Consider the following 26792-nt stretch of genomic DNA (forward strand, 5'->3'; position numbering starts at 1 on the left):
GCAGCCAGAATACCCCTTGAAGGCAAAGATGGCAAAGCTCCGCCTCTCATTCTTTGAGCATGTTGCTAGGAGGTTGTTTCTTGAAGAGGGGCATTAGCCTTGGGAAGGTAGAGGGTCTGTAGAAAGAGAGGAAGATGCTTAATGAGATGGACTGACACAGTGACTGTAGCAATGGGCTCAGGAGTGCTAGAGATGATGAGAATGGCACATGATAGGACAGGTTTCAGATCTGTTCCTAAGCTTGCTATGATTCGCACTTGGCACGACAGCTCCTAAAAACATTTCAATCCTCTGCAACAGAAGGAAAGTATAAATTATTAATATTATTATTTAATCTTAAAGATGAGACAAATTATGTTTAACAGAGTTAGCAACTTAACTAAAGTTATAGTTCAGAACTGATAGCACAAGGTTCCATGTTTATCTGGCTTCTAAAATGTAAGTTGGTTTTTGTTGTTTTGTTTTGCTTTTTTTCTGCAATTTACTCACATTACCAATAGCTTGACCATAACCTGCTATTCCTCTCTTCATCTATCTCCTTTACTTTTTCTTCTCACTTAATTCTTCTAATCCATCTGTTCTCTTGGACTTGCTTATCTCCCATTGTAAGAAAGACTTATTTATCAGTTATTTCAAGAAGGTCTTTCTTTCCCCTCCCTTTTTAAAAATTTTATTAATTTTAATGAACATTTACAAAGATTTTGGATTTCCATTCATTCATTGTTGCATTTTTCCCCTTCCCACCCCTCCCTTCATCTTCCTTAGTATCAGCATTTGTCCTCAAGCTTTTCCTGTCTTTCCAGCTGCCAGTTTAGGGATGGAGAAGGAAATGCAGAAGGCAGTGTGGCTCTAACTTCAACACATGTTGACAAACAAACTGCCCTGGAACTTATATTTATTTCTGTAAATGTTAAAAGCATTTTGAAATGTAAGGTACAATAATCCTTCCTCAGTTTGCATTATTTTACCGGCAGGCTAACAGAAAAGCCAACAGTTCAAATCCACCAGGCTTTTAAGTGGGAAGAAGCGCAGGTTCCTACCATACATCTGCAACTGGTGGATTCGAACCACATGCCTTTGGGTGGGCGGTGCTTTTCCTTACAACTTAACCACTAGAGCTCCATTAAAAAAACTTAAGGGCTATCAATCTGAAAACTTCCAATTAAAAACAAAACTTCTCTGGAAGTGTTCTGCTACCCAAGCTCGCCGGATATTTTAAAGCTTTCTTTAATGTCCCCCTGGTGCATCCAACCCAGAGGCCATGCCTCTTTTGGTGGTTGGAATTCTCCAATGGTTTTGAGGGAGAAAGCTGGTCAGACTCTTTCCGTGCGATTGGAAACCTCCTGAAGGGTCAGTCAAGAGTCAGTACTGACAGGATGGCAACCAGTTAGAGTGTTTTGAGTTTTTTTCACAAGGTTCCTGTTTCCGTAGCTCCACTGCCTCAAAGGCAACCCTCAGGGCTCCTTCCGCCCTGATCGCACCTCCTCCTTGCGCCCTGCCTCTCAGACCCCACCCCGCCCATAGAGGACTACAATTCCCATGGGGCTCCGCGCCGGGCCGCCGCGGGGGGTGCGCCGGGAAAAGCTTCCCGCGCCGGCCCCGCGGGAAGGTAAGTGCCCAGCGAGTTCTGCGAGGGCATGGGGGGGCGTGCCCGCTCACTCCCCTCTCTAGATACCAGGAAACAAAGAAAACCACAGTAAAAGTCGTCTAGCCCCCATCACTTCTCTGCTGTGTGTCTGGTGCTTCTGCAGTATTTTGCATCCACGATCCTGAGCTGTCACCCAGGCTCGGAACTGGGGGCTAAATTGCGCGGGACGCCCGCGGGCAGGAAGCGCTAGGGTGGGGGGAGGCTCGCCTAGGAAGTCGGCAAGTCTTGCTCCACGAAGTACCCTTTCCCCAAAACAAGCTCTCCCGTGGAGCTCCCAAACTCTTAGAGTGGTTCTTGAAAGTCTTTGCTAGTAACTTCCCACTTTGCGGCTGGTGTCACAGGCGAGCCGCCAAGTGTTCCTTCCAGTTGGCGACGCCCATCGGTATGAACTAGACTTGGCTAAGCCACCCGAACAACTTTCCGGAGGTTTCACCTGCTGCCACTTTGACCCTAGTCTTCCTCCGCAAGCTGCGCGGTGTGCTCTTGGGAGCCAATCCTGGATGGAAGGCTCCTTTGGGATGGCCTCTGCTAGTTGGACCTGTAAGTAGGTCCTTCCAGTGGGAGAGTGCTGATCAAGAAAAGAAACCCTAGCTAGGCACCAGTTTTCTAGTCATCCTTAAGAGTCTCTTTTCATTCTGAACCTACACCCAAGTGAGCCCAAAAGTTCTGCTCCAGAATTCCTAAGCAAGTGTTTTCCAAAGTTATTTTATTTTAAATGTGCTGGATCAGAAAGTCTTGTTTGATTGTTTCTCTCTCACCAAGAGACATGCACTCCTCACCAGGAGTCACGCACTTGACACAAAAAAACATTGCATACTCATATGAACAGACACAGAGAATATAATACAAGTACACACAACACAAGCATACTACATGCTACAAAACACTATGCATAACACCCACATGCGACAGTATCTAGACACATCACATACACACACTGCATTTATGCTATACACCACATGCTACATCTATGTAACACCTCAGCACACATGTACAATTTTAAACAGCAAAGAGGAAGGTTCACACACACACACACACACACACACACACATATTTATATTTATATTTATATTAACAAATGCCAGTTTATTACCAAAATTAGAGTGCATTCTGCTGTTTCCTGTTGTCACAGTTTCAGAATTCTCTGGGTTCCCTTTTGTAAAATTGGTTTGATTGCCTACAAAGACCCTTAATAACCCTTACACTTAATTAATTGGCAAACTTTAGATCACCACAGAATGAAGAAAAGGAGTATTCATTTCTACATGTAAAAATAAATGCTTGGAAAAACTACAGCCCTTCCTCCTCTGCATATGTGACTAAGAAAGAGTTGTGTGTAACTGCATTTCTTACCTTTCCCTTTCCAGAGTTGCAAGCTGAACATAGAGATTTTGTTCTGAATAAAGGCTGTTAACCACCACCATTCTCCACAGGATTTGTGGTCCAACACTTCCCACTTTGGATTTACTTGGAGAACGATTACAGAATTTATAGTCAAGTCCAAAAACTGTATAGGATCTACTGGTGAGAGAACTATTTATTTATGTTTGTTACTTGGTTCTATAAGAGCACTATAAGTCCATACTTATTCCTATAAGAGTCTCTTTTGATCAACAGTAGTTAATGATTCACCTGCCCCGTGTTCAAAATAATGGTTTTCATAAATACCTGACCACTGAGAGAATAATGACATGTTTTTAAGGCAGTACTTTAAATCTTTCTCAGTGATGGTCTTTCAAGATGTTAAATTTTCTAATATTTCTTCAGCAAGTAAGGGAGGGAAAAAAAAATTTGACTTTAAAATTTGGATTCTACATTTAATTTCCAATTTCCTGGTGCTCTTGAAAATTACTGAAGGAAAAGGAGGTAAACAGTGTTCTCAATTTTGCCTGAAATGTACATAGTATTAGATAACTTTTCCCAGGATCCTTCTGGGAATCTGCATTTATTGATTTGTCTTGATTGATTTTGTTGATATCTCGACCATTTTTATTTCAATCAAGTGGCACCTTTTTATGTTTTCTGTGTATGTGCAGAATGTTTGGAATGGGAATGTTCTCTGGAAGTGGTTCATAGAAGAAACTAACCACAAGTTGATGCCCAGCATCTATGATGAATTCCCAGTTTCCTGAATTGAGATTTAGGGTGATGGTGGAAGGAAGGAGGTATTTGAGAGATGGCACCATATCTTTTTATTTATATATAACTAAAGGCATGTGGTTTTGAATCTATCACCTGCTCAATTATTAAAAAAAGGAACAATCTCCTCTTGTGGGGTTTATAGCCTCTGAAAACCTGCTGGAAAGTCAGTTGAACCATAGTACAATCCTAACTGCTCCTAAGTATTTAAAACAATGTTGAATTTGTTGAATTAGACCCTTTTTTTAGCAACTAGGTAAAAATTAAACCCCTCAGAAAGAAATGTTTTCTTTTTTAGATTTTGGTTTTTTCTTTCTGTCTTGAGTTCTCCTGGCTGCTTTTTGTAGGATAAATGCCAAAATAAGAGAATGGGGGAGTTCTTGGGAGCTCTGGTCATCTATTTTGCATACACTTTGAAATATGTTACTTACTGCATAATGAAGTAAAAGGATTTTCTGCTGGGCAGTGCTGTCCTTATTCTCACAAAGAGATTACTTAAAAGCCAGCCCTGGGAACTTTGTCCACGAATCTCTATTAAAAGAAAGAGTAACACAGGAATGCAGCTTCTGTGTGTTCACTGGTCATAGCCTCATAAGCATTGGGCTCTTTTTCTTCTTTTTTCCCACAGGGGATTGCAGGGGGTGGGGAGGGGTAGAGTGCAGGGGAAGGTAGTTCTAAGCATGACATCCGTGCTCAGACCTACAGCAAAAACATACCATGCAGCAGAAATAAAGGGGAGGGAGAAAACGTGAGGCTATTGATACAGCTTAATTTTTCCTTTCATAAGACAGGTGCAGAGAGAATTCAGCAGTTTTGGACTTGCGGTTCATTCACTTCCACTAATTGTGCTGAAGATAGTTAGCAAAAGTGAACAGGCACACTGTAGCTTTAAAAAGTCAGCCATGAACCAGAAGGCAGTTGGTGCAGCTTGTGTGTGATTCCTAACGTCATGTTGGCTGAGAGCCAGCCTGGTTTTATTTCACTGTGTCAAATTGTACCTCCTTATTGAATTCCTTTGCCAGCCTACTTTGTGAAAGAAAACATTGGGGTTTCTTTGGCTGTTCTTGATAAGCCTATAAAAAAAATGATATGTCTTAGTTGCTTATAGGTAGGTTTTCTTTTTACTCTTCCACCAAAATAAGACAATGTAGTGTGATGTTGCAGAGTATCATTGTGTTTTTTGTTTTGTTTTGTTTTGTTTTTTTCATGAGATGCTTAGAAAATGGTGAATGTGTAACAGTTTCCAACTGAAGTGAAATCATTGTTTTGGCATGGAGCAGCACTCTTTTCTTGTCTACTTGTAACGGTGTGTGAATGTATGTTAATATCTGTGTATATTAAATGTGGAATTTCTCTATCAGTGATCTAAGTGGTTTAGAAACTGGAAGTTTGTGTGTATGTGTGTCTCATAAGTGAAGATTATCCCACACTTACAGTGTTGTTAATCATCTACTTCTCTAACAGTGATAAAATCTTGTGAATATACTAAATGATGCACTTGGCATGTCAGAGTAATCCCTAGAGAAGGAGTGCCGAACTATAAAGTGATTTGAGAGGAAATGTATTTAATTTATTGCTTCAGCTGTAGAAGAGCAAGCATGTTTCGGGACTAGTTTTTTGTTGGGTTTCTTTTTTTTTTTTTCTTTTACCCCCTTCCTTAAAGCAGTTTTGTTTAGAGCTTTTTTTATCTTGCTAATTGCATATTAATTGTGCAGGGTGTTTATGTCTTCACAGTCCTCATCCTACTAAACAAAAAGACAAAGTGATGGATGCTTGGATGCTACTACACCTCCTTTAATATTTTCATTATTTTTAAATCTGTTGAGCCTCTGTGAGTGTGTGTGTGAGTAGTGTGTTTCTTTCTCACACCCAACACACACACTTACACTCACATGCACACACTGGCACCACCTTTCTATGCTAAGGGCTATCTGACATTTTTGTGGGCTTCCAGCTTAACCACAGCACTATCTCACAGAGGGGCTTTTGAAGCTTGTGTTGAGGATATGTGAGGTAGGGGAATACTTGCTGACAAAAGCTTAAAGTGCCCTTCTGCACTGCAATGAAACGATATAGGAGCAGTGGGAGTGGACCAAAAAAAAAAAGGCAATTAGAAAAATAAAATCCTAACCAGTGATGGAGAGGGCAGGGAAAGGGAGGTGTTTTTCTTAGTTTCACTCATTTATGAGTTGCAGTGTCTTAAGTGAGAGCTCAGCATCCAGAGCAAACAGTCCCATTTCACACAGTGCTTGTGTTGAACTCAGATTTAATTTTATTTTCAAATGCTCATTGTCAAGGCAGGGAGTATTGGTACAGTTGAAAAGCACCCAGGTCGTCCCCTCCACGCCTTTATATTAAATCATACCTTTCTAATTGCTGAGGGAACTGGAGATTTAAGCAAACATATGTGAAGTAGTATGAAGCTCTAAAAGCACCATTATGATTCCGATACAGAATATATATTCTTCTTTCACTTTCTAAGAATTAAACATGAGCTTTTCTCCTTATTGATTAGTGGCTGAAGTAAAGGAACCCTGCTGCCTTCCCATGCTATCTGTTGACATGGAAAACAAGGAAAATGGCTCTGTCGGTGTAAAAAAGTAAGTGAAACTGGTTTCTGAGTTCTGTTCCTGCAAACAACAGAGGGACTTGTTTTTCTTTTTATTCTTCTGCTTCTGTTCTACAATATACTATTTAGGGAGTGTCATGGTCCTCTGGCCAACAACCTCTCTCCTGCTCTGGCCCAGCTGCCTTTTTATATATTCCATTCCCAAAACATAGGTGAGAGGTGACTCAGACACCAAAATGTGCGGAAAAGGTTTGTGTATGAGGCTTTGGAAAAAGAAAAGTTGTGGATTTGAGCCCTACATTCTGTGTTTTGAAAGAAAAACATAGCATAGGCTCCACCTCCCAAGTTTACAAAGCTACAAGGGTAGTAACAGAAAATAGATTTGTAATTTTTATTAAAAAAATAATCTTGAACTCACAGAACTGAGAGAGCGAATGAAAGGAAAAAGCTACAGCAAGTATGCTGAGTTTAACAACTTCTCTGTGCTAACTTAAAAACTGTTGGATGAATAAGAAATATTTCAGTACATATTATAATATTCTATTTGAATGCCTGTTATCACATTTGAGGTTTCTGGGCACTTGTGTAAGAGTTATGTGTTTGATTACTTAAAATAACAACATTCGGTTGTAATGTGTAGTATAACATTCTGGAACTCAGAAGACAAACTGCTTGTGAGTGTATGAAAAGAAGTATTTATTTATGGGCTATATTGAGGTTATAACCAGTGTAATCAATCATAAGGAGGAAGTAAGTTCTGAGAGGGTACTATGGGTTTTCCTCTTTGTTTAATGATTTAAAGTTTCACTTGAGCTTTGCATGAAAGTAATTAAAATATAATCCATAGTGATATCTAAATAAGATAGTGTGTGATATGTTTATGAATAGTAGGTATATTTTGCTTCACAAAAAGTTCACATTATACTTGTTAAACCATGTTTTTAAAAATCCTCCGATATTTTATACATCAATGCCATATGGTCGTGTCTATTCTCACTTTGTCTTAAAGTTTAGAATTGTTACGTGTAGAAAGAATAAAAAAAATTGCTTTTTAAATATATGCGCCCAGTCAGTGCTCTCCAGTGATACTTTCCATAATGATGGATGTGTTCTGTACCTGTGCTGTAAAGTATGGTAGCCACTTGCCACAAGTGGTCATTGGAAGGCTAAAATGGGAGGAAGGCAACTGATGAATTTTTATGCAATTTTAATCAATTTCTATGGCTTTGACCTATAATTAGTCATATAATAAATGTCATTTATTTGAAGTGTGAAATTTGAAAAGCTTTGTACTTATATATGCTTATGAACCCATAGCCACCATTAAGATAATGAGCATATCTATTACCCCTCAAGTTTCCTTATACCCCTCTGTAATATCTCCTTTCTCTCCTCCCATGCCCCACATTCCCAGGCATCCAGTGGTGCGCTGTGTGTTTCTAAAGATTATGTGCTTTTTCTAGAATTTAATATAAATAGAATCCTCAGACAACCATTGCTGTGCTGTGTGTTGCTCTAGATTAGTTTACTTTTTCTAGAATTTTATATAAATAGAATTATACATTATGTACCTTATTTGGAGGGATGCTTGCTGCTTCTTTTCACCCAGCATAATTAATGTGAGATTCATCGATAATATTGTATGTATCACTAGTTTACTTTTTGCTATTGAATAATATTTCATTGTATAGTAAAGCAATTTGTTTATTGTTTATCCATCCACATGTTGGTAGACAGTTATTTCCAGTTTTCTGTTACTACAAATAAAATAGGTTTGAATAGGTTTTATGTGGACATATACTTTAATTTCTCTTAGATAAGTATTTAGGAATAGAATGGCCAGGTCATATAGTCAGTATATATTTACATTTTAAGAAACTACTAGTTTTTTTTCAGACTAGTTTATGGACCAGCCATATGTAATTTCTCCAGAATCTCATGAACTACTGATATTATCAGTTTTTTTCATAATAGATATTATTTTACAGGTGTTTTAACTTTTACTTTCCCTAATAACAATTGATATTGAACATTTTTAGTTTGCTTATTTTCTTAGATGACATATATTTTTCTCATCCTTCTGTTATTTTTTTATATTTATAAAGTTATAGTTTTATATATTATAGATAAAAGTCCTTTATCAGCTACAGACTTGAATGTATTTTTTCCCTGGTATGTGACTTTTCCTTTCATTCCCTCTAAAGTGTCTTTCAAAGTGTAGAAGTTTTAAATTTTGATAAAGGCTTGTGTATCAGTTCTTTTTTTATCAGTAGTGCTTATGCTGTCATAATAAATGTAACCCAGAATATCAAAGATTTTATCTCTGTTTTCTTCTAGAATTATTATAGTTTAAGATTTTAGGACTTTGATTTTTTAAGTTGATTTTTACATGTGATGTGAGGTAAGAACTGAAATGTATGTCGCAGTTTTGTTTTGTTCACATTTTTAGCCAGTATTTGTTTCATTTTTTTCAAATCATTACTTTCCTTTTCTTTACTTCTACAAAAATTGCTTCTACAGTTTTGTTTAAAAATTTTTTTCATATGTATAGATGTGTCTATTTCTGGAGTCTATATTCTGTGGCTCCTTTTGTATGTATTCATGTCAACACCATACACATTGAAATCTTAACAGTATGTGTCTTCTAATTCATGAACACAATATATTTCTCAGTTGTTTTAGGTCTTTTAAAACTTATTTTAGCAATGTTTTGCAGTTGCCATTATGCAGGCTCTTTGTACATACAGCTTTCTTTAGATACATTTAATATGTACATATTAAATTACATTATAAATTGCTACATTACAAATGGAATTTTTTAAAAAAGGTTTTATTTTAAGGTCTTGAACAGTGATTACCAAAAAGCAGGTAGAAAACACTAACAGTCTTATAGAAAAATGCCATAGAAAAATGAGAAAAGACATGAATAAACATATTACAAAAGAGGAAACAAATATAACTGATTAACATAAGAATAATACTGTTTACCAAAACCCCAAAACTTGTTGTAGAGTTGATTTTGACTCATGACTCCTAGTAGTTACTCTATAGAACAGAATAGGACTGTCCTATAAGGGCAGATAGGACAATATTCAGAGGAGTTGTTCATACGGTCACTATGAGTCATATTGGAATCCACGGCACCTAACAACAGCAATAAGGTTTCCAAACTGTAAATCTTTGCAGAAACAGACTGCCATATCTTTCTCCCAAAAAAAGCATCTTACGGTTTTAACCGCCAACCTTTCAGTAACTTAGCCGCACACTGAAACTATGGTGCTACTAGGTTTTTTTTAAAAATACCATTATTGACTAAGGAAATGCATATAAAAAAATCATGTTGATATACTCATTAACTTGGTAAAAATATGATTGCACTAAACATTAGAAAGGACATAGATTAATAAGATATAGTTCAGGTAGGAGTTTAAGTTACAGAACAACTTTGGAAAACAATTTGGCATTATTTTCTGCAGTAGGATAATCCAATATTCCATTATTCAGCAATTTCATTCCTAAGTACAAAAACTCCTTATAGAAATAAAACCTGAGTCACATATATAATTTTAAATTTTTTAAAAGAAACAGAGGAGCTTAATTTTAGTTATATATTTTATTTAACCAGTATATCAAAATATTATCATATCAACATAGAGCCATATAGCCATAACATTGTAAAAAGAATACAGCCAGTTTGGAGGCAATGGCACGTAACCTCACTAATGCCACGAGGGGGAAGAGTCCCAGTCTGCAACATCCACAGCATACAATTTATTCCTATAAGGTGAGAAATGTGTCCATACTCCCATACCTACTTCTGTCAGTTTTAATACTAACCATCCTTCTCATCTCATTGTTCTACTGTTGGGTCCATTTATGAACTGTAATGATCATCCAGGGCTCACAGGCAGTACTCACAATTATGGTGTTTATTGGTAGAAGAACAGGTTACAATTCAGGTTGGATACAGGATATAATTCTTCCCTAAAGACAACTTTCTCCAGTGCAGGCCCACTGAAATTCACCCTGGTGCTTTTAGTCCTACCAAGTAGTGTTTTTCCCCTCAGCCCTCCCATAGCCTGGGCTCGCTCTGGCACTCAGCTTCATTCAGCTCTGTGGGGCAGCAGTTCTGGTTCATGCCAGTCTGTGGTTCTCCACCAACTCTCCTGTTACTATTGTTGCTGCTCTGGTCTAGGTCTTAGTCTGTCTTGAAAGGAATATCTGGCCCAAACGGACACACTGTACTCTTTGTGGCTTCTTTCTTGAGTGAGGCAAAGATTCTTGTTTTCCCCCTCTGAACGTGCTCATTTTAAGCCTGGAGGGATGGCAGAGTTGACCGTTTGCCTCACCTGTGGGGTACACACTGCATTTACATGTTCCCATCCAAAAGATAGTTTACTTAATTAACATTGTTAGCATTGTCCTACCAAGCCAGGTGGCAAAAGTCAAAGCCAGTGGCTAGGAAAGCCACTTTAGACCATTAATCGACTGCACCACAAACACATTATTAAAGAGATTTTTTGCTTTTTTGTTCTAAATTTTAGAAATCATTATGTATAATTATATTCACTGATTAATGACCAGACTATCAATTACTCATGTGCGACTTTAAATTGAAGCTGAAGAAAATGTAAACTAGTCCACAGAAAGCAAAATACGTACTTGAGGTTATCCCATTTGAATTTAAGAATAATTTCAAGTTTGAGGCATTGAACACCAATGATAAAAAGACCAGAAGAACTGTCAGAGGCCATCAAAGATATCACCCATGAAGTGAGCAAAAAGTCGTAAAGAAGGAGAAGAAAGAAAAAAAAAGTAGAATAGATGTCAGAAGAGACTATGAAAATTTTATTAGAGCCTTGAGAAGCCAAAACAAAAGGAAGAGATGCCAAAGTCAAAGAGCAGTACAGAAGATTTCAAAGGACAATTCAAGAAAATAAAGCAAAATTTTTTTTCATGAAATGTACAAAAAACCAAAGTTAGAGGATGAAAACAAAGAACTCACTTAGCATTTCTCAAACTGAAAAACATGTTCAAGCCTCAAGTTACAATACTGAGAAATGATATGGACACACTCTTGAATGATCCAGGGAACAACAAAAGAAGATGGAAGGAATACACAGAAAAGCTGTACCAAAAGTATTAATTGATGCTGAGAAATTTCAGAAAGTACCATATGAACAAGAGCCAATGGTGATGAAGGATGCGGAACTGAAGGCATTGGTAAAAATTTAGGCCCCAGGAATCGTTGGGATACAGATTTACACACTACTAACAAATACCACCCTGGATGTGCTCACAAGTTTTTACTAGTAATTTGGAGAATAGCTATCTGGCCAATTGACTGGAGGAGTTCTGTTTGTCCCCATGCCCTTCAAGAAAGGTGACCAACAGAATGTAGAAGTTATTGAACAATATTATTAATATCAGATGCAAACAAAGTATTGTTGAAGATCATTTAAAAATAGAACAGTATATTGACAGAATTACCAGAAGTTCAGGCTAGTTTTAGAAGAGGCATGGCACCAGGGATGTCATTGCTGATATCAGATGGATACTGGGTGAAAGTAGAGAATATCAGAAAAAAATGCTTATTTGTGTTTTATTGACAATGCAAAGGCATTTATGTTTATTATAACAAATTATGGCTAACATTGAAAAGAATGGGAACATACAACTGTTCAGATATATAATCTATACCTAGACCAGGAAGCTGTTGTTCAAATGGAGCAAAGGAACACTACATGGTTTAAAATCAGGAAGGGTGTGCATTAGGGTTGTATTCTTTCTCCATACCTATTCAATCTGAATACTGAGCAGATTATTCTGTATGAAGAAGAGCATGGCATCAAGAGCAGCCTGTGTTATGCAAATTACAAAGCTGTTCTTGCTGAAAGTGAAGAGATAATGAAATGCTTGCTGCAGAAGATCAGTGACTACAGCCTTCAGTATGGATTACATCTCCACAGCAAGAAAACAAAGGTCCTCAACACAGGATCAGAGTAAAAAATGTAATAGATGGAGAAAGGATTGAAGCTGCCAGTGATTTCATGCTTGGATCAACAGTCAACGCCCTTGGTACCAGCAGTCAGGAAATCAGGAGACATTGCATTGGGCAAGTCTATTGTCAGAGACATCTTCAAATTGCTGAAGAGCAATGATGTCAGTTTGAAGACTAAGGTGCGCCTGATTCAGGAAATTGTCTTCTCAGTCACATGCTACACATCAGAGAGCTGGACAATGAATAAGGATAACAGAAGTTTGAGTTGTGGTGCTGTCAGTGAGTACTGTACGTCCCATGGACTTCTGAAAGAACAAACAGATATGTCTTGGAAAAAGTGCAGCTCAGGCCAAAAATGATGATGCTTCCTCTTTTATACTTTAGACAGTTGGCTAGGCGAGGCTGTTCCTTGGAAAGGGACATCATGCTTGTAAAGATGGAGGTCCGCAAAGGACAGGAAGACCCCCAACAAGATGGATCTACATGGTGACTTCAGCAGTGGACTCTAGTGTGTCAGAGATGATAAGGAGGGCACTGGATAGGGCAGGGTTCAGGTCAGCTGTTCATAGGGTTGCTATGAGTCATACTTGACTAGATGATACCGAACAACAACAATGTCTCAATTCAGAACCAAAATTTATATTTTATAAAATTTATTCTTAGGAAAGTAGAATCACATGCCCAGATAATTCTATGAAAATGATCGTGAGAAAAAGTATTTTCCTTTAATAATTGCATCCACATTGATAAAACAGATTATCTTGCTCAGAAGCGCTGGTGGCCTTTGGCAGAAAGCTGTGCTGCAATCCCACAGGCACACAGTTTGAGGCTACCAGCTGCTCTGTGGGAGAAGGATGGACAGTCTCCTCCCATGCAGTTAACTGCCTCTGAAAACCTACTGGAGGGTCAAATATGGATTAATTCTGACTCAACAACAACAAAATCATATAAATTTTAAAACTATACATCTGTCTGAGTTAAATACATTTGTTGTTGTTGTTGTTATGTGCCATCGAGTCACTTGCGACTCATAGCGACCCTATGTACTAGAGCCCTGAACTCTGCTCTGTCCTGTGTCAATCTGTTGTCTCTGACACACCCATCCTTATTACCCCAGTCACTGAGTCAGTCTACCTCAAAGAAGGCCTTCCCCTCCTGCGTTGTCCCTCTACCCAACCAAGCATGATGTCCCTCTCTAAAGACCTGTCTCTCCTTAAAACATGTCCAAAGTATGTTAGACAAAGCCTCAGAATCCTTGCCTCCAAGGAGCTACCTGGTTTAACCCTCTCCAGGATGAATCTGTTTGTTTTCCTATCAGTCCGTGGTACATTCAATACTCTTCTCCAGCATCACAGCTCAAAGGCATCAATTCTTCTTCTATCCTCCCTAGTCATTGTCCAACTCTCTGATGCATAACAAGTGATTGTAAAGACCATGGCCTTTATCAGACACACCTTAGTCTCCAGAGAGACACCATTGCTCTTCAGAACTTTGGAAAGGTCCCTAACAGCAGACTTTCCCATCACAATATGTCTTTTAATTTCCTGGCTACTGGTGCAAACAGTGTTGACTGTGGAGCCAAGCAAACTAAAGCTGTGAACAATCTCAGTCTCTTCACCATTCATCCTGATGCTGTCAATTGGTCTAGTACTGCTGAGGCTATTCTGATTCATAATGACTGTATAGAATAGAGCAGAATGGCCCTATAGAGCTGCCAAGGCTATAAATCTTTATGGAAGCAGACTTCTATATCCTTTTCCAGAGCAGTTGGTAGGTTTGAACTACTGACCTTTCACATAGCAGCCAACCACATTAAACACTGTCACTGGGACTTCTTAATTCAGTATTGTTAGCAGTCAATTCAAAGAGGTATTAAGTAACTGTAAGGTTGTTTTGTTTATTTTTTTTAAATGCAATATGTTTGCTGAAACTTAATATTGCTCATTTTATTACCTGTAACATTTTTTTACAACAAAAAAAATTTCCTTTTGCTCTGAATTTGCTATTTATCATGAAATTTGAAATATGTCTACTTCTACTCCCCTTTTATTTTTTTACACTTCTAATTCTAGTATTAGTTTCAGCATTTCCATTTGATTTTGCATCAGTGTGGTATGTTTCCTTTCTACATTTTTACAATTTAACAAGACTTATTTTTGTACTAAAAATTTTATTTGTAAGAGTGTCAAAATGTAATGACCAAGTATGACATATGGCAAAAGGATCCTCCTACTGCCTTCCTTGGTAGTTTCAGCATTTTCACTCCCACCAATAAGGGTTCTAATTTCTCCACAACCCCACCAGCATTTGTTGGTTGCTGCTCTCTATTCTTACTGGAGTGAGATGATATCTGATAGTTGCTTTGATTTGCATCTTTCTTAGAGCTAGGGATTTTGAACCTTTTTTTCATGTGTTTGTTTGCCATCTGAATTTCTTCTTTGGTGAAGTATCTGTTCATATCCTGTGCCCACTTTGTGATTGTTTTTTTTTTCCTTTATCTTGTTGAGGTGCTGGAGTATTCTATAAATTCTAGATATAAGTCCCCTATCAGACATGCCATTACCAAATATTTTTCCCCAGTCTTTGGCTTTCCTTTTTACCCTGTTCTAAAGTTTTTGGGTGTGCATAGGGATTTGGTTCTTAGAAGATCCCATTGATCTATTTTATTCTCTCCTGGTTGTAGGTTTTTCAGGATGCTTGGTAGACTGTTCATGTTGCGGATTAGGACTTCTAGAGTTCTTCCAAGCTTTTCTCTGATGATGTTTATCATCCTCGGTTTTACTCTTAGGTCCACTTTGAGTTGATTTTTGTGTATGGTGTGAAGTGTAGGTCCTGCTTGAGTTTTTGACGGATAGTTTTCTGCTTTCCCAAAACTCTGGAAATAGAAATACCATTTGACCCAGCAATTGCACTACTGAGAATATACCCTTATATGCACACACATGTTTGTTGTTGCATTGTTCACAAAAGCAAAGAGATAGAAGCAACCCCAGTGCCCGTTAACAAATGAATAGATAGGGACACTGTGGTATAGTCACACAATGGAATACTATGCAGCACTAAAAAATAAGGAACTAATAAAATATACAAAATGAGTGACCTTGGAGGACATTATACTGAGTGAAATATGTTTGTCATTAAAGGACAAGTACTGCATAATGCCACTGCTACTGTCAGTACTGTTTTCAGTACTGACATGGGAGTTGGGGGAAGCTAAGAAAAAAGGGAATAAATAATGAGCATTCCATTTAAATTGATGAGGGAAAGAAGTGTCTAAAATAAATATAGGATTAGATATTATTTGCATGACAACAGTACAGAATAGGAGAAGCATAGCAAAGTGGACTGGGGAATGGGAAGGAGGGAGGAAATTGCACAATAGTGAAAGAATCTTTTTAAAGAGAAAAGTGAATTGTAGGAGGGCCTAGGGAGGAAAATATGCAACAATGAATGAGTGGAAATCCAAATTTTCTGTTTCATTAAAATATCAATGAAAAAATTAAAGAAGTTTCTCATAAATGTGCTGTCTGCATCAAATATTAAAACAGAATGTTGTTACATTTATAGTTAAACAATTTAAAGTATAGTGTTGTGAATGATAGTATCTATATATGCATACATTAATATCACTATTATTCAAATGTATGCACCAACAGCTAAAGCCAAAGAGGAGGAAATGGAAGATTTTTTCAAATTTCACAGTTCAAAATGGATCAAACATGCACTCAAAATGTATCAGTGATAACTAGTGACTAGAATGCAGAAGTTGAAAACAATGAGGAAAGAATGGTAGTTGGAAAGTATGGACTTGGTGATAGAAATGAAGCAGGAAACAGAATGATAGAATTTTGTAAATCCAGTTACTTACTTATTGCAAATATATTTTTTAAAACGACACGTGGAAACTTTACACATTAACCTCACCAGAAGGACTGTACAGGAATCGATTGACTACGTCTGTGGAAGGAATCATTGGAGAAGCTCAGTAGCAGCAGTTCAGAACCAGGCCTGAAGAAAATGAAGACAAATACATGAGAACAAAAATATGATCTTGAGTTTATCCCATCTAAGTTTAAAAATCATCAGGGTGAAGTCTCTCTCAGGGAGGAGTGATAGGGAATGGCAAAGGACACACCGACAAAGGAGATTAATCAGAACTGACTTTGACAAGCACTGTGGCAATTGGACAATTAAAACAGACATTCGGATGGCGGGGGAAGAAGAACAAACTGGGGAGGAGGGTAGAGAGAATGGTGCATCAATGAAGGAATGAAAACCCAAAATCCCTGTAAATGTTCATTAAAACTAATAAAATTTAATAACAATAAAAAAAAGAAAACATGGGAAAAATATTTAAAAAAAAAAGAAAATACTATGGCTTGAACCAGGAGCACCTTATTCTATAAGCTGACACCTTTTCTCTTTAGCATTTTGAAGAGGTCCTTGACTACAGATTTTCCAAATGCAGCCCATCTTTTGATTCCTTGACTACTGCTACCATGGGTGTTGATTGTGGACCCAAATAAAACGAAATCATTCAAAATTTAAAAAAAAAAGATTAGTTCTAAAGCATCAAATACCAGTGGTCAAAGAGTATGTGAGTTGTGGGATGATAACAATAATATCATCCATGAAGAGAACAAAAGACAGAGCAGTAAGAAGAAACCAAAATGGATGTCAGAGGAGACCTTGAAAATTGCACTAGAGCATCAAGAAGCCAAAACAAGTGGAAGAGATGTTGAAGTAAAAGACCTGAACTGAAAATTACAAAGGGCAATATGAGAAGATAAAGCAAGTATTATAACAGAATATACAGAGACCTGGAATTAGAGAATAAGAAGGGAAGAACTCATTTGTTTTTTCTCAAACTAAACTGAAAAACAAATTAAAACCTTGACTTGTAATACTTAGAGATACTATGGGCAAAATCTTGAATTACTCAGAATGCATCAAAAGAACATGGAGGAATCACAGAATCATGGAATTTTTGGTACACAAAATCACTGTACCAAAAAGAATTGGCTGACACAAATATTTTATGAAGTACCATATGAGCAGAAGCTAGTGGTAATAGAGGAGGAAGTGGAAGCTGCACTGAAGACCTTGGCAAAAAAATAAGTCCCCAGGAATTGATGAGATACTAATTTACATGTTTCAAATGAACAGTGCAGCCCTTGGCATGCTCATCAGTCTATACCAGGAAATCTGAGAACAGCTACCTGGCCGACTGACTAGAAGAGATCCATATTTGTTCTCATTCTCAAGAAAATTGGTTTAACAGAATGTAGAAATTATCAACCAATATCATTAATATCACTTGCAAGCAAAATACTGCTGAAAATAATTCAAAAACGACTAGAGCCATAAGTAGAGAATTGCCAGAAGTTGAACCTGGGTTTAGAAGAGCCCATGACACCAGGGATGTCATTGCTGATGACAGATGGATCCTGGCTGAAAGCAAAGCATACCAGAAGAATGCCTATTTGCAAAGACATTTGATTCTGGATTATAACAAATTATGGCTAACATTGACAAGAATGGAAACACTAGAACATTTAATTGCCTTCAAATACCTATATCATAAACATCTACCTGGGCCAAGAGGCTGTTGTGCAAACAGAACAAGGAAATACTTCATGGTTAAAAATTAGGAAAGGTGTGTGTCAGGGCTATATCCTTTCTCTAAAACTATTGAATTTATCTGCTGAGCAAATTATTTGGGTAGCTGGATTCTGTGAAGAAAAACGTGACATAAGGATTGGAAGAAGATTAATCAAAATCCTTCATTATGCAGATGATACAACCTTACTTGCTGAAAGTAAAGAGAACTTGAGGAGGTTATTGTGGAAGATCAAACACTGCATGCAACCTTCATTATAGATTGCATCTTAATCTCACCACTGGCCGTATAGGCAACATTATGATAACTAGAGAAGAAATTGTCAACAACTTCACCTTACTTGGATCCACAATTAATATATGTGGACCAGCAGTGAGGAAAATAGGAGACATATTGCATTGGGAAGTCTGCAGTCAGGGATGTTTCAAAATTATTGAATACTAATGTTTATTATTGAAGACCAAGGTGCACCTTATTCAGATCATGGTCTTTTCAATCATTTGCTATGCTGTTGAGAGCTGGACAGTGAATAAGGATGACAGAGGAAGAACTGAAATTGTGGTGTTAGAGAACAGTACTGAATATCCTATGGACTGCCAAAAGAACAGACATGTCTTGGAAAAGGTGCAGCCAGAGTGCTCCTTGGAGGCAAAGATGATTAAAATTGACCTCATATACTTTGGGTATGTTGCTAGGAGAAGCCTATTCATTGGAGAGGAACATCATACTTGGGAAGGTGAAGAGACAGCAAAAGAGAGGAAGACCCTCAAACAGATGGGTTGACCCAGTGACTGTAGCAATGGGCTGAAGTGTGTAAGAGATTTTGAGGAGCTTTCTATGAAGATGGCGCCAAAAGCTAAGAAGGAAGCCCCTGTTCCTCCCAAAACTGAAGCCAAAGCAAAGGCATTAAAGGCCAAGAAGGCAGTCCTGAAGGGCATCCACAGCCAAAAGAAAAAAAAAAAGAATATCCGCATGTCACCCACCTTCCAGCGGCCTAAGATGCTGAGACTCCGAAGGTAGACCAGATACCCCCGGAAGAGTGCCCCCAGGAGAAACAAGCTTGACCACTATGTCATCATCAAATTTCCCCTGACCACTGAGTCAGCTATGAAGAAGATAGAAGATAACAACACACTTGTGTTCATTGTGGATGTCAAGGCCAACAAGCACCAAATTAAACAAGCTGTAAAGAAGCTCTATGAGATTGATGTGGCTAAGGTCAACACTTTGATTAGGCCTGATGGAGAGAAGAAGGCCTATGTTTGACTTGCTCCTGATTATGATGCTTTGGATGTTGCCAACAAAATTGGGATCATCTAAGCTGAGTCCAGCAGACTAACTCTAAATATAAATTTTTCACACACACACACACACACACACACACACACGAGATTTTGAGAAGGTTGTTTCCTTTTTTGCTAGGAAAAGAGGAAACAAAAATCTAAATATTTTAATATAGATACATTTCTGTACAAATCACAAGTGTTCAATGATGACCTTGTTCCTCTTAGTCTTCATCCCTTTAGTCTTTTTGTCTCCTGTCTTTTACCTGAGAAAGGAAAAGGAACCTATGATTCCCACATGATATATGCTTATAATAAATTAACAGCTCTTCAACTGGAAGTGGTTTATCTCTCCATCACCACACCCCTCAACCCCTCAGACGAAAGCCCCACCCGGGTGGCCACTGGCAGCAGCACACCCCTCAACCCCTCAGACGAAAGCCCCACCCGGGTGGCCACTGGCAGCAGCACACCCCTCAACCCCTCAGGAGAGACACTACCAAAGTGTTCTTCATAGCAACAGAATTTAGCAAGGACTTTCAGAAAAAGCTACTTCTGTTGTAATACCATGTCTTTGCTTCAACATGCATTATCTGACCATATCCCTTTGCCTTGTGTGCTGTTGGTGGTGTTTATTTAATTATGAAACAAACGCTCTTATCTTGAAACTGATATTCTTTCCATAATGAGCTAAGTGATTATTTTCATTGTTTTTTAAGAACAATTATAATTTTAACTAACTTTTAAGCTCATTTTAAATTTGTAATGCTAAGTTTTGGAATAATCTTTCTGTAGACAGATAATTGCAAATCTATTTCACAAGTAAGTTAAAAAATTATCCTGTTAGCCCATATGAATGAACTAGAATAGTAATAGGTGAGTGCTGGAAGCAACAGATACAAATGGAGTTAGTTAGTTAGTCATTGTTATTGGTATTGCTAAAATTTACACACTCTGACTTCATTGTAGAATTATCAAACGGAACTTTTTGTATATCAGTACCTACTGGCATAGAGTTAATTCTGACTCATACCAACATTCCATAGCTTTCCAAGGCTGTAAATGTTTGCAAGAGGAGACTACCCAGCTTTCTCCAGAAGAGTAACTGAGTGCATTTGAACTGTTGGCCTTTCAGTTAGCAGCCAGATGCATTATGTAATATGCCACCATGGCTAATAGAACAATGTTGTTGTTCTTATGTGTCATCAAGTTGCTTGTGGCTCATAGTGACCCTGTGTACAACAGCCATAAACCCTACTCTATTCTGTGCCAATCTCACTGTCTCTGACACACACCTACCCCTATTACCCCAGTCACTGAATCAATCCATTTCATAGAGGATCTTTCTCTTCTGTGCTATCCCTCCATCCTCCCAAGCATGATGTCCCTCTCCAAGAACTGCTTCCTCCTTGCAACATGACCAGAGTATGTCAGATGAAGCTTCAAAATCTTTGCCTCCAAGGAGCAGCCTGGTTTAACTTTCTCTAGGGTGAACCTGTTCATTTTCTTAGCAGTCCATGGTATACTCAATATTATTTTCCAACAGCACAGCTCAAAATCATCGATTCTCCTTCTGTCATCCCTAGTCACTATCCAGCTCTCTGACACATAGCAAGAGATTGCAAAGACCATGGCCTGGATCATGTGCACCTTAATCTCCAGAGTGACATCATTACTCTTCAGTACTTTCAGTCTCTAATAGCAGACTTTCCCATTGAAATACGTCTTAATTTCCTGGCTGCTGGTGCCAAGAGTGTTGATTGTGGCGCTAAACAAACTAAAGCTGTGAACAATCTCAATCTCTTCACCATCTATCTTGATGCTGCCAATTGGCCCAGTGGGAAGCAGTAATTTCCAAACAAAATAAAATATCAACAAACACAGAATCATTTAGGGCTGTGGAAATAACCACACATAATATGGGCTGTTTTCCTGGGATCCATTGAGGAAGAAGAATGTGAACGTGGTAGAAACAATTGTGTGCATGATTACTGGCTTCAGTTCTTATTTATTTACTCTAACCTTGTCCTTTTGTGGCATCAAATAACTAATCAGCAGTCTTTAGATAATGTTCTTTGAAAGCACTGAGGGAATTTTATCCAATTTGCTTGATAGATCCTGAGTGCTCCCTCTTTATCATACTTGTGCTCATAGATTCAGTTCACAGTTCAGTGATCCCAAATTCTTGTCCTTTCCCAGTCCCTACAGTCATACTTCCCTGACTCCCCTGAAGGCTGTGAACTGGTCATTCCTTGGATGTTGTTCTTTGCAGGGGACAACAGTATGTCTCTGCTGGTGCTTGTGACAGGGAAAGTTCTCACAACTAGCTGCAAGGGAAACAACCACCTGAGAATGTTTGAAATATCTTCTATCAGAGACCTCTCCAAAGTACTGGAGAGCAATGAAGTCAGTCTGGAGACTAAGATGCACCCGATCAGGCCATGGTCTTTGCAATCACTTGGTATGCATCAGAGAGCTGGAGAGTGACTAGGGATGATAGAAGGAGAATTGATGCCTTTGAGCTGTGGTGTTGGAGAAGACTACTGAATATTCCATGGATTGCTAAGAGAATGAACAGTTTCCTCCTAGAGAGGGTTAAACCAAGCTGCTCCTTGGAGGCAAGGATTCCAAAGCTTCATCTGACATACTTTGGATGTGCTGCAAGGAGGGAGCAGTCCTTGGAGAGGGACATCCTGCTTGGGAAGGTGGAGGCACAACACAGAAAAGAAAGACCCTCGATGAGATGCATTGATTCAGTGACTGGGGTAATTAGGTAGGTGTGTCAGAGACAATAAAATTGGCACAGGATAGAGCAGAGCTGTTGTACATAGGGTTGCTATGAGTCACAGGTGACTTATTAGCACCTAAAACAACAACAACTTAACAGGTTATTTGTTGTAAAAAAAGTGTGAGAGAAAAGGGAAGAAGAAAAGTGAGTAAAGAAGGAACTAAAGAGGAATAAATAGTGGCAATAATTCATACCTGTAAAATGACCTTTCAATAAAAATCTGATATAACGTTTTTCAGGTATGTCTTAGAGAGCTTTATGGATGTTAACAGGCATTGTTTGCAACATGTAGTTTTGTTTTTCTTAGAGAAGTTGAAAATTTATTCCTTAATGTTTTTTGTTCGTCTAAGTTAATTCTGATACAGTCTTATCGTAGATTAAAATTGTTTGATTATTCCCTGAAATTAAATATCATGGGTTAAGAATGGAATATGTTTACTAGTTTGCATTATGCTATTTTGTTCATTGCCTTAATGTAAATATCAAGAGTTAAATGCATAAAACTGTAGAATCAGCTAAAGCTATTAATACATCCTATTTTAATTATAAAAACAACAGACATTTAAACCGAATCAGTGAAATCCAGAGACATACATCATATCTTTCATGTATCAGCAGCCCTGACAGATTAGTGTTTTCTATATTGTTTTTGTCTTGTTTCTGAGATCCCTATGGAAGGCACACCAAATGTATCTGATGTAAGAGTCAAATCTGGATGCTCTGCAGTTTTGAACACTGTGCTATGACTTAGAACAGGAAAAGATAATCTTTAAGCCTTTGTCTATAGTATTAATGATTAGGATATGGAATGTTCATATGTTTGTATTTGGCATGTATCTCATTGTGCTAGATAGCAAATTAATACAAAACTAAAACTTCTTTGAGTTTCTGTGAATGAAGTCACCTCTTTTGCACTTATTCTTTGTACTTGTTCAGAGAACTTCATTAGTTTTAGAAAATTAAAAGCGAGTAAGAGAAGAGACAGTTTGTACGCTTTGAGTTGAAATGAACTTGACGAGTCTTTCTGTTTAAGATTTGTTTTGTTTTTAGAAATGTTGGGGGGGAGGGGAGACATTGCAGGCAGAGGTATGCCATGGTCTAGTAGTAGAATATCTTAGATGGCACAGATGATTAAAAGTTCAAGTACTAACCAAAATATTGTCAATGAAAGCATACCCAGAGGCACCTCAAAAGAAAGGTGTTGTGATCCACTGCCAAAAATTCACAGCCTTTGAAATCCTAACTGTTCCACACTGCACACATGAAATCTCTGTGAATCAGTATCAACTTAATGGTAGTAATGGAATAACATGTTCTACAATTTCAAAGAAAACCATCAGCCCAAGGGAAGATTAAGATTACAGAGGAAACAAAAAGTATAGGATGATGCTCCCATTTGTCCTGGGCACCTGCTCCTGATATTCTTGACTCAGAGATTCAAAGCCTCTTAACCCCATATCTAGCAAAACCTTACTTATCTTGATATTTTCATTAAATCTGTAATCTCTCTCTCTCTCTCCCCCCTCCCAAATTATTACTGTTGGATAAGTCAGTGAACAATAAATAACCTTTGTTACTGAAAGTGAGGAGGACCTGAAAAGCTTATTGCAGAGGAGCTAAGACTATAGCCTCCATATGGATTTCACCTCAGCATTAAGAAGACAAAAATTCTCACTATTGTACTGATAGGAAATTTCATAATTAATGGAGAAAATGTTGAAATTCTCAGTGATTTCAGCTTCATCTTATTTGGATCCACAAATCTGCTGTCAGAGATCTCTCCAGATTACTGACGTCAGTTTGAACACTAAAGTGTGCCTGATCCAGGCCATGACCTTTTCAGTCATTTGCTATACATCTGAGAGCTGGCCAGTGAATAAGGATGACAGAAGAATCGATGCCTTTGAGTTATGGTGTTGGAGAAGACCACTGAATATCACAGGGACTGCCAAAAGAACAAACAGATATGTCTTGGAAAAATTGCAGGCAGAGTATTCCTTGGAGGAAATTATGGTGAAGCTTTATCTCACATATTTTGGTCATATTGCTAGGAAAGGCTATTCCTTGGAAATAGATAATCATGCTTGGAAAGGTAGAGGGTCAGTGAAGGAGAAGATGACTCTCAACAAGATGGACTGACACAATGACAGCAGCAGTCAATTTAAGTGTGTCAGAGATGATGAGGATGGCATAGAAGAGGATAGATTAAAAAAATATAAAAAAGAAGAAGAGGATAGATTTCAGATCTTGTTCATAGGGTCAGTGTGAGTTGTATTTGACTCACTGGCACCTAGCAACAACAACAGCAACAGTGAATGAACATTACCTTCACTGTATTATAGCTGACTTGAGATCACCCTCCACTAAACCATGAATTTCTAAAGCCTGATAAGTACTAGACTTGTAGTTGTTGCTGTTGTAAGGTATCATTGAGCCAACTATTACGCAGAGCAATGCTATTAAAAACTGATCTGAACTTTGCACTATCCTGTGCCATTCTCATGATCTCCAGTATGCTAGAATACATTGTTACATCTATCTTGTTGAGAGTCTTCCTTTCTTTCTCTTACACTCCACCATTCCCAGCATGATGCTTTTCTCCAAGGACTAGCCCCCTCTTGGCAGTGTATGTGAAGTGAAGTTTTACCATCCTTGCCTCTAAGGGGTACTTTGGTTGTACTTTCTCCATGACAGATGTGTTTGTTTTGTTCAATACTCTTCTCCAGTACCACAATCCAGTGGCATTGATTCTTCTGGCATGATTTATCATTGTCTCACTTTCAGATCATGCAAAGTAATTGAAATGAATTCATAACTGATTGGAATAAAAGGTTGGTTGGAGATAATAGAAAAGGAATATTTAACCATATCCTTAAAAATTGTTAGTATTCTAATCTCTAGAAAGTTTAGTAACATAACTCATGAATTTGGAAAAGTCAAAGGCTGTCCATTTTAGTTTCAGAACAAATATTCAGTGGGGAAAAAAGCTTGGAAAGTGATGTTTAGATCAAATCCCTGAAGACCAAGCTAAGGAATTTTGAATATGTAGAATACTTGTTAAGTTATTTCCTTTTGCAGTGCTTTCATCGCTTAAGTATGCTGCAACTAAATGCTTTCAACTGTTGTTTATCTAAATATTAAAAATATTATGTCAAGAATCTATGAATTATCCTTTCTCTTTTTGGATCCTTTAACTGATCCAAAAACGACTGGAACAGCACATCAGCAGAGAATTGCCAAAAGTCCAGGCTGGGTTTAGAAGGGGTCATGGTACTAGGGATATTGTAGATGATGTTAGATGGCAAAAAAGTTGAGAGAATTGTGGAAGAGGTAGTAGAAGAAAACATCTCAGGTACTATGCAAAACGAGGAAATCTACATTCAAGAAATTCAGCTAACTCCAGACACATTGGACTCCAAAAGAAAGACAGCAACACATATCAGAGTCAAATTCTCCAAAATAAAAGATAGAAAAGAATTCTAAAAGCATCCTGAGAAAAACAGAGTCATCTACAAAGGAGAATCAGTTAGATAAAGCTCTGATTTCTCAATTGAAACCATGTGAGCAAGAAGACGAAGGCTGAAAGAAAACAATTAATATAAAGAAGGGTGAAAGAAAACAATTGGAAGCTGATAATCTGGTACCTATCAAAGCTGTCCATCCAATATGAAGGAAAATTAGGTAATTTTCAGAAAAGCATCAACTTAAGGAATTTGTGAAAATAAGAACAGCCCTACAAGAAATTCTACTGGAAGTTCTTCATCCATATCCAAAGGAAAGTGGATAGACAAAAATAACTACCAAAAGCAGAAAAAGAAACACAGGAAAATGGCAATGATAATGCCTGACCTCTCAATAATCACATTCAATGTGAATGGCTTAAATGCACCAATTAAGAAAAAGAGAGTAGCAGAATGAATAATTTAAAAAAACCCCACATCATCTATATATGTTGACTAATGGCACACCTTTTATTCAATGCAGTTGAAAGCCAGAAGATGGGGTTTTATAATTAACAAGTGGTTGGAGCTGGGAACCTCTTATTCAAAGCAGTTGGAAATTTGGAAGTGGACCATTGTGATTAACAGGTGGTTGAGACCTGAAATCTCTTTATTATTCAAAGCATTTGGGACCTGGAAGGTGAATTTTTATTTTTTATATTTTATTAACGGACAGGTGGGGCTGGGAGCCTCTTTTCAAAACAGTTTGGACTTGAAGGCAGACCTCTTATTCAAAACAGTTGGAATTTGGAAAGTCAGTCTTTTTGTTTAACAAGTGTTTGAGCTTAAGGATCTGAAGTACCAGCAGCAAGGATTCAGAAGAGACTACCATGTGAACTTGATAGTCACATGTGATATTACTCCAGTGTGGCAACCATGAATCTCAATCAGATTAGTTCAACACTCTTCCAGGAGTACATCCTGCCACATTTATACAGATATCAACTGGATCTGTTAATGTAATATCTGTATGCCTGATTTGCTCTAAGAGGTTGGAGTTGTTGTTGTTATGTGCCGTCGAGTCGCTTGCGACTCATAGCGACCCTATGTACAGCCCTAAACCCTGCTCTATCCAGTGCCAATCTCACTGCCTCTGACACATCCATCCCGATTACCCCAGTCACTGAATCAATCCACCTCATAGAGGGTCTTCCCTTCCTGCGCTGTCCCTCCACTCTGCCCAGCATGATGTCCCTCTCCAAAGACCTGTCTCTCCTTACAACATGTCCAAAGTATGTCAGGTG

The 26792-nt window shown here is 38.0% G+C and overlaps 1 protein-coding gene across 1 annotated transcript in view; it reads left to right on the top strand.

Annotated features, from left to right (window-relative positions):
- Window positions 1-1539: 1539 nt before the first annotated feature.
- Window positions 1540-26792, top strand: part of SAMD13 (sterile alpha motif domain containing 13) — a 93360-nt gene continuing 68107 nt past the window's right edge. The window contains exons 1-2 of the mRNA XM_006898373.1: window positions 1540-1609; window positions 6303-6387. Of these exons, the coding sequence (XP_006898435.1) occupies window positions 1540-1609; window positions 6303-6387 (155 nt within the window). The remainder of the gene's footprint in view (window positions 1610-6302; window positions 6388-26792) is intronic.

This window comes from Elephantulus edwardii, unplaced genomic scaffold, assembly GCF_000299155.1.
Source record: "Elephantulus edwardii isolate Elephantulus edwardi_28Jun2011 unplaced genomic scaffold, EleEdw1.0 scaffold00227, whole genome shotgun sequence".
Lineage (NCBI taxonomy): Eukaryota > Metazoa > Chordata > Mammalia > Macroscelidea > Macroscelididae > Elephantulus > Elephantulus edwardii.